General features: G+C 36.1%; 1 protein-coding gene across 12 annotated transcripts in view; it reads right to left on the bottom strand.

The window, feature by feature from the left end:
* Nucleotides 1–10,000, bottom strand: part of LOC106870663 (uncharacterized) — a 1,027,926-nt gene that overhangs the window by 10,976 nt on the left and 1,006,950 nt on the right. For all 12 annotated transcript variants that reach the window (XM_089362728.1, XM_089362748.1, XM_089362724.1 and 9 more), the window contains one exon: nt 9,227–9,310. In XM_089362728.1, the coding sequence (XP_089218854.1) occupies nt 9,227–9,310 (84 nt within the window). The remainder of the gene's footprint in view (nt 1–9,226; nt 9,311–10,000) is intronic.

Raw genomic sequence — 10,000 nt, forward strand, 5'->3', positions numbered from 1 at the left:
AAGTGTTTTCATAAAGTGATACTTATCACTTAGTAACAATCATAGCTATCTGTTGATATATCAACTTGGTTTATGTTGATAAATTATCTTGTCGTCTATTGGCAAATGAATATATTATTTATTGGCAGAGTGTACAGGTTTTTAACTTAAGGAAGATTTTAATGGTAAATTGAAATGTGACAGACATATGTGGTGTAATTATCAAATGGGTAGAAACATTAACACAATCTGTTCGTTAGCTGACATTTGATCTAAACGTCCAATGAAATAGGATCTACAAATGTTGAATAGTCGTATTAATAACCATGGAGAATTTTAATATGCTGTGACAAGCCGAGCAGATTAAATCATTGATTTGTTTTTGACAAATTTAAGCTATCTCGATATTTCTCATTTGGAAAAAACCTTTATATGTTAACAACAGAAAAATATATAAAATAATATCGAAAGAGCCAGTTTTCTAACACATTAGGTGCTTTTAGGCAGTCTATTAATAAGAAATAAATTAGAATGGTAATTTGCTCTCAATGAATCGCAGTAATGTTTGTTGAGGAGAAATTTCAACCGGGAATAGGTAAGCCGAGAGAAAATATGAATTTAAGCAAATATCAATAAAAAAGAAGTATAAATAACAAAACGTACAAATTTAAAAGCTTTTGATTTTCGACAGAATTCAGAATTTTAGATTCAATTAAACGGTTAAGGACATTACTTAGAAAATGAATGTATTGAATGTGACATCTGGACATTTTTATGGGGTGTTGTTTGTTGAAACAACAACAACACACACACACACACACACACACACACACACACACACACACACACACACACACACACACACACACACACACACAAACACACACAAACACACACAAACACACAATATCTGTATGTTACAAAGAGAGAAAAATACTTGGAAAAGTATTTTTTCATATTGTTTTCAATTTTGAAAACGAGGGAACAATTTAATTTCCTTCCTACTCTTCGAACAAAGTGAAAAAGTGGGAATTACTACACTCATAAACACTATATTTGCTATTTAAAAGAACTCAAATTAGCTTACAGCCCCATCATATTCAGATATAATAGCGGTAAGAGCTAAGGTTTATATATATATATATATATATATATATATATATATATATATATATATATATATATATACAAGGGAGAATCAAAGATTATACGTACTCTAGTTTTTACAATGTATTTACACAAAAGCATCGATTAAGCAAGTACGTCATTTTTCTATATAGTCTCCTTCCTTTTCGATGCACTTGGTCCAGCAGTCCAGAAGCTTGCGTGTTCTCTCCAAGAAGATTTTCCGTTGGTCGTGCAGTGCAACCATTTATGAACCACTTTCTTCACAACTTCATCCGTAGAAAATCGCTGACCTCGTAAACCAACTTTGAGCAGTCCAAAGATATGATAGTCGTAAGGGGCGATATATATATATATATATATATATATATATATATATATATATATATATATATATATATATATATATATATATATATATATATATATTCGTTTTTACTATCTTGTTCTCACTGTCCTGTTCTTGTTAACACTTTTACCTTCCGCAGAAAATTCCAAATTTTATTCAATTTGCTTTTCGGGAAGGACTGTTCCAACGAAGTCGCGTATTGTCCTTGCCTTCGAAACGCGGAGTAGATGGGACAGGGAAAACTGACAAAGGGGTATACTCTTTATGTCGAGTGTCTCGTTTCTCTGTTTGTTTTTTTCATTGTTCGAAAAAAGTTCGTTTTCTGTTTTCGTTTTTATGTTTTCGTTTCTCATTGTGTTTAACGTTTTTTTTTATGTTCTGTACCCATATATGCATGTATGCATACATATAGATGTAGGCATGTACGTATATGTATGGATATATGCATATATTTATATATTATTTATATTATTATATGTATCCTTTTCCAAGTAAGTTTTATCTAAATAATTACAATGCGCACTCTTCTACTATCTCTTCTCTGTCTATTTCACTCCCTCGCATGTTCTTCATCCTTCCTGTTTTTTTTTCTCTCACCCTTTCCCTATTCTTCTCTCCCTTTCACCGTTCCCTCTCTCTCTCTCTCACTCTACCTCTTTGACCCTCTCGTCGCTGACTCGTAACGAAAGGGGAACTCTCTTTCTGTCCACTTCCTTCCTAAAGAAAAGACGTGTTTTTTCTGTCTCTTCTCTCATGCACATCTACCTACCGTTCATAATAATTTTTCTATCGTCTTGGCTTAACAGCCCTCACCCTTTGTGTTTACTGTCTTGTTCTCACTGTCCTGTTCTTGTTAACACTTTCAGCCTCCGCAAAAAATTCCAAATTTTATTTAATTTGCTTTGCGGGAAGGACTGTTCTAACGGAGACGCGTATTGTCCTTGCCTTCAAAACGCGGAGTGGATGGAACAGGGACAACTGACAAAGGGGATACTCTTTATGTTGTATGTCCCGTTTCTCTGTTTGTTTTTTTCGTTGTTCGAAAAAAGTTCGTTTTCTGTTTTCGTTTTTATGTTTTCGTTTCTCATTGTGTTTAAAGATTTTTTGATGTCCTGTACCCATATATGCATGTATGTATACATATAGATATAGGTATGTACATATGTGTATGGATGTATGCATATATTTATATATTATTATTATTATTATTATTATTATTATTATTATTATTATATATATATATATATATCTTAAAATTAATTTACGAAGGTATCATTTTTTCAAAGTATCTATTTTCAGAATGATAATAAACAGAATAAATGATACAGGCGACAGGCCCAAAAATGGCATTAAATAGCCGAGGGATTAAAATTAATCAAAGGACATACTAAGTATGTCTACCTGCCTGAAATAACAGTCAAAACTTAGATTAATTTGATATATATAATTTATATATATATATATATATATATATATATATATATATATATATATATATATATATGTGTGTGTGTATGTATATATATAATATTATATATAATATATATACATATATATATAATATATATATATTTGATATATATATATTCTTTCATTCTTTTATTTGTTTCAGCCATTTTACTGCAGCCATGCTTTGTAAGCCTAGTACGTATCCTATGGGTCTCTTTAGCCGTGCCGCTAAGTTACGGTGACGTAAACACACCAACATCGGTCCTGAAGTGAGTGTGGGGTGACAAACACAGACATACAGACGCAGAAGCACAAACACACGCATACACACACACACACACACACACACACACACACACACACACACACACACACACATATATATATGATGGGCTTCTTTCAGTTTCCGTCTACCAAATCTACTCACTAGGCTTTGGTCGGCCCGGCGCTATAGTAGAAGACACTTACCCAAAATGCCACGTACTGTGACTGAACCTGGAACCATGTGATTGGTAAGCAAGCTAATTACCACACAGCCATGCTATATAAAACAAACAAGGGGGATTCCCTAAATCAACGAAAAATCTACTAAAACTGACCAAAATACGTAGTACTTGTTCTTTCTTAACGATCTTCTATAACATATTCGTAAAAAAAGTTTAATATATTACATTAAAGTCAACGACGCAAGCCAGTGATATCGTCGAAGAAAGCACGTGGTGATAAATCGTACTTTTATAAGCGGCCGTGTGTAAAAAAAAGAAATCGATTTTTTTTAAACAAAACTTCGGATTGGAACAAGGTTTGGAGTTTTTACCTCTTGGGAAAAAATATCTTATTCGTTTTGTTTATTTTGTGTTATCTTTGGTAATACCGGATGAAAATTTGAGTTAAGACGTATTGTTTGTTTATTTTCTATTTGAAAAATAAAAATTACGGTAGCAAATTCTTTAGGAAGCCTTTTCTTTCCTCCCAGTATCATTCTTCGTTTAACTTTTTTCTTACAGCGGCCTTTTCGTTCTATACCCTCTGTTTTTCTCTCTCGTTCATATCTTCGTTACCCGCTCCTTTTCCCGCTTCTTCTCCCTCCATTTGTCTCTCTCTACATCTACCACCACTCTCTCTCTCTCTCTCTCTCTTTCATACCTTCCTCTTTTTCTCTCCTCTCTCCTTCACTCTGTTCCTCCCTCCCTTTCATATCTTCCTCCTTTTCCCGCTTCTCTCTCCTCTGTCTCTCTCTACATCTCCCTCTCTCCCTCTCCCTCATATATTTCTCATTTTCCCTCCTCTCCCTCCGTCTCTCCCTGTCCTTCATACATTCTTCATTCTCTCCTCTCTTTCCTTCTCTCTTTCTCTTCTCCACCTCTCCCTCCCTCTGTCTCGCTATCGCTCCATACCCCCCTTTCTCTTTCCTTCATATTATCCTCTGCCTTTCCTTCATATCGCCATCTCTCTTTCCCTCTCCCTGCCTCTGTCTTTCGTCATCAATTCCTCCCTCTGTCTCTCTCATTCCCTCCTTAACTTCCCTTCCCCCTCTCGGCTTACAAAACGAAGTTGGCACCAAAGTGGGAGAGCAAAGAACTGAATCTTCTGTTGCGAGCTTGGCAATTGCTTGCGGCGATTCACCAAACAACATCATTACTGCTGCACGATGGTTTCTGCTGAACCATTGAGCAGACAAAGCAAAAGAAAAACGAATTCATCTGATCCTATGCTCTTATTAGACCACCCATTGACATTCTTATGTCATCATGGAAAACTACTGTGGCAAGGCTGATAAAGATAGGGAATATGAAGCAACAGCCAGAAGCCCCGCTGACCCAGTGGTCCCACAAAGGAATGGATCCCCAAGCCTTGTGAACAACCAAGCTGATAAGAACAAAGCAACAACCAGAAGTTCCTCTGTGCCAGTGGTCCCACAAAAGAATGGAACCCTCATCCCTGCGGACAATCAGAGGAATGCAAGGGCTACCGCTAGCAAAAGAAGGAAGGACCACAAGCAAAAACATAAAAAAGAAAAAAAGAGAGGAAGAAAAAGGAAAAGATGAAACAATTCAATCTAAAACCGAAACTCCAAACCACCAAACAAAAAACAAAAAACCCAAATATGAAGGCTCCAATGGAATCCGCAAATCTAGAGGAGAGAAAAAATTTGGAGAGAAGGTGAGGACATGCAAATTCTACCTGCAAGGCAAATGTTGTCATGGTGAAGACGGTACAAGCTGCCGGTTTGCTCACTCGAGAACTCACCAAAACTGCAGGGGTCTTCAGAAGAAATACTTCCCTGAGGAAAGGCACCAATCGTCTATAAAAAGAACGTATGCAGATGCAGTGCGTTCTTCAGATGTTATACGAAAGGCAGCAGCTGAGCAAAAGTCTTTTTTGTGCATGGTGCAAAATATTGTGCAGCAACTGACCTGGCTACATGAAGCGCAAACGAAGAAACTTGCCCACCACTGCGCAAGACCACCACGATCAACAGACACGGGGCGGCCTCCCCTAACAACAACACAGTCGTCAAGCCAATATTTTTACTAAATATTGGAGGCTTGTTGCATCACAAAAACAAAAAAATCTTTTCCTGAGTGATCTTGCTGCATGCAATCAATCCCTGTGCTTAGAACACGTGGAAACTTACTTGAGGCCTGATATAGAAGATGCAGAAGTACACGTGCTAAAATGTACCATACTGCGAACAGACAGAATGTAAAGGAGCCATGGTGGAGTTGCTGTATACATCCACGAGGACCTCACACCCCAGGTACTACTGACATACTCAAAATGTATGCAAAACTATTGGAGGACCACCCTCGCAATATGATTGATTAAAGGTACATCTAATACTTCACAAGTTTGCCAAAAAGAATATGTCATAATTACATTTACAGACACGTGATATTTTCAAATATAAATGTGTGGAAACACCTAATGCTGCAATGCAACGGCTTATATCACGGTTTAAATCTAAATTCAGTAAATATATTTAATATGGCTTCAGATTTTTGTACCTGCTCTCGTAAACGTAACTAAAATATGCGGTATATTATCGTATATTTCAACTTTTCTCCAATAATCTTAAATATGAACGAGGTAACACCAATAAATATATATACAATTCTCTGGCGAGAAATTCTTTAAACGCGTGATCGTTGTTTTGCTGACACATTAAAAGTCAGTAGCATCAAATATAGTGTTAGTTTCATTGTAATGTATGCTAATATTTATAAACACATATATATGAAATTAAAGAAGATACAGCTATTGTAATATAACTGTCATCCAAAATGTCGACATGATTGAAATGAACTATCGCTATTTATTAACTGAACCCGAGTAGCGAACTGGATTCATCAGAATGCTTTTAATCAACTGTGTTCAACCCTCAAACTAAAATAATTCTGTGTGTTTTGACCATACCTAGGGATTCAGAATTATATTAAAATCAAGCATTGAAACCCGATTGTGATCTGAACTTCTCGTAAATAATTATACATATTGATTCATACTCTTTACTCTTTATTCTTTTACTTGTTTCAGTCATTTGACTGTGGCCATGCTGGAGCATCGCCTTTAGTCGAGCAAATCGACCCAGGACTTATTCTTTGTAAGTCGAGTACTTATTCTATCGGTCTCTTCTTCCGAACCGCTAAGTTACGAGGGCGTAAACACACCAACATCGGTTGTCAAGCGATGTTGGGGGGAAAAACAGACACACAAACACATACACAAACATACATATATATATACATACATACGCCGGGCTTCTTTCAGTTTTCGTCTACCAAATCCACTCACAAGGCTTTGGTCGGCCTCAGGCTATAGTAGAAGACAGTTGCCCAAGGTGTCACGCAGTGGGACTGAACCCGGAACCATGTGGTTCGTAAGCAAGCTACTTACCACACAGCCACTCCTACGCCTAGTACATTTTGGTACATTTTGTAAAAGAAAAAAAAAACCGATGGTTTGCAGTGGCCTACACAAATCCTGGCTCACAATGGCCTACTTCAATGGAAGATATGAAAATGGATTCTGGTCTAAATTCACGAAACACCAGCACTCAATTTTAAATGCTTGAATATTGTTTTCTGTTGATTAAGAACAACAGCCCATGTTTTTATGTAGTAATAAATGAGACATTCATTCGAAATTTAGGCCATTTGTCTTTTTTCTTCTTCGAAACGTATGTACATGAAGGGAAATTATACTACAAGCGGTGATACGAAATCGTCTCACGTTCTTGAAATACCAAGATCTTACTTCTTGTAGCTCTTTGACACTCGCAACAAGTTATGTTATAATGTTATATTATAGCGCCATGACATTTAGTTATTTGATAAGCGAACAAACATGCATCAAAGTTACGTTAAACCTGCCATTTGTGAAAGGTAATAATATCAGGCAATATATGCACACACACACACACACACACACACACACACACACACACATACAGAGTCTTGTTACATGTAAGCCAGTTATTTAATAAATGTATATGTCTACTTGGCATTATGAAAGAAATATGAAAGGCCAGAAAATTATTTCAATGCTAGTCTCCCTCTAATAAATTATTATTTCCAAACTTAGACTAATTTATCTACTTTGGTTAATTTATAGCATTTGTGTTATAATTCTGTGTTATATAGAAACGTAGATTAATTTATAGCAGTTGTGTGAGGTGAGTTCTGTGAAATTGAGGACAGTGCTCAGCGTAAACTAGTCTGTGAAGTTGCTTCTATGTCCGATGCTTACTTACTTTATTTCACTAACATCAATAATGAATTTTAAGCATATACATTTCGTTATCCAATGAATTTCATTCTATGCGGGAAATCAATATAACAGAATTTGTAGATCCAGAGTAGCTGCTTAAATAATGGGTATTCGGGTTGTAGACGTAAGTGTTGTACGTTCACTTCTTGGTTTATGCGTTTGTAACTGAGTGAGTCACTAATGTATGCTGGAAGGAATGTCTCCCATATGTAACGTGTTCGATTTGTAACATACTATGTGTAGTTAGCATTTTTAGAAGGCAGTTCATAGAAAGAATCCATTTTCAGTGATTTCTTAAAGAGGCGTGAATAAAGAATATTCAGATGGCAAGTATGTAAAATAAAAACATTGAAATGAATTCAGTAGTGTAACGAGCGCAAGCAAGTGGTAACAAGGATTAATCTTGCATATGAATGGGAACCAAATATATATGTATGCGAGACAGGAAAAATCGCATAACTTCATATAAACTGAAGTTTATATGAAGCAGAGTGGAAACTGATATCAATCAAATGAGTTGCGTGTAGTTGGTGGTGGACACAGAAAATATGACATGTCGAAGAATCCTCAACTAGCTTGAAACTGCCGCTTCGCTGCTGTACTGAGTTTCTTTCAGCTAAGGCAGATCACTGCCGTTTTATTCATACACCTCCGGCTCTGATTGGCTGGACTCTTCCACAGCACAACTGAAATATGTCACAGCAACAAACTAAATCTTTCTTGTCTCGCTTTACTACCCTCCTGTATACTCCAAGTCGATATAAACAAGAAAAAGGGAAAAAATGCAAAGCAAAGGAAGAAAAAATACAAAGCGAAATATTCCAAACAATGACAAAGGAAAAATACATTGCATACATGAGTAGTCACCAAATGTCCAAACACTGGAAAAAACAACATGAATGTATTAAGAAAAGAAAACAAGCATGCAGAAAAGGTTAATAACAGGCACTGAGAGTCAGTTCATATACAAATAGTTTCACAAAGCCTCTCGGGCCGGTGGACACGACGACCGCTGCGAGTTGTTGTAACGTATCTTGGTGAAGATGGGGCGATGTTTGTGGGGAAGTGTGTGTAGGGGGTGTATATGTGAGCGGTGTGTGTGTGTGGTGTATATGGCTCCGTCTTATTCATACACCTCCATCTTTTATTGGATGGAATCTTCCACAGCACAACTGAACTATGCCATAGCAACAAAATAGATCTTTCCTGTCTCGCTACACTGCCTCTGTTAGAAAGAGACTACAATTTTCGTGGTTTAATCAATAGTTGCAGTTGAAAAATAAATGACTTCAGTTACCTGAAAAATTATTGGCAAAGTAGCTTTCAAAAATTTCTTCCTTAGTTTATTAAATTGCATAATAGTCATAAGTCATTTTAAGAATATTACTTCTGAAAACTTAACGTTTCAGCTAACGGAATGTTGAACTGATAGGCATCACGTCACACATTCTAAGGTTAAATTGCCGGGATCATGGACTTCTGTTGTTTGCAGATACGTATTTCTTGCTGTATTTCTTAAACTATGTTTATTTAAAATGGACAACAAAATCTTACCAAGCAAAGGCACGGTTGATGCTGACGGTAAACTGGATTCCAAAATAACCAAGAGTAAGAAAAACGCCACAAAAATGTTAATACCTAGAATATAAAACAAGTAAACAAACATAAATAATATAGTTAACATTAAAAAAATTCTAGACATTTATTCTTTTCATTTTGCAGAGAGCAACAATTCAAAAATTAAAACTTGTTACAAAAACAGAAAAAAATTAAAGTTCTTGCTTAATTAACGAGTGGAGTCATTTGGTTTTCCGTATCAGTATGAAGATGTTAGAAGTGATAGGAAAAATTTCAGCTTCCTACCAACATGAGAGGTTTACTTAGACCCCAGAAGCTCAGCTGGCAATTAGGTCAGCGACTAATTGATATTGACTGTGTGTAGGAGTCCCAAATTGCAGAAAAATCCTGGAACAACCAGGAACACATTTCCCGACATAGATTTGAAAATATATCTTAGCCTTTGAAAGAGTTACAGAAACCATGAGTGATTTTCTGAACATACTTGTCCAGCTCGCGTAAATGACACTGCAGAGAATATTAATGCTCACATCATTTAAGAGGAACCAGCCAAATTGAAATGGAACAAAACTGTTCATTATGCAGTTGCCGTTAATGATGTATCTAATAGAGATTCTCAATTCTCTTTAGTCCCCTGCTATTCCCTCTCACATTCTGAAACTGAAACTGAAATTAGAGGAGCCCATTATGCTGTCATTATATATAGATGCACGAAAATTCTGTACGTATAAACAAAAAGTTAGTGTGCCC

The sequence above is a fragment of the Octopus bimaculoides genome, chromosome 1, assembly GCF_046866305.1.
Source record: "Octopus bimaculoides isolate indiv1 chromosome 1, ASM4686630v1, whole genome shotgun sequence".
NCBI classification, from domain to species: Eukaryota; Metazoa; Mollusca; class Cephalopoda; order Octopoda; family Octopodidae; genus Octopus; species Octopus bimaculoides.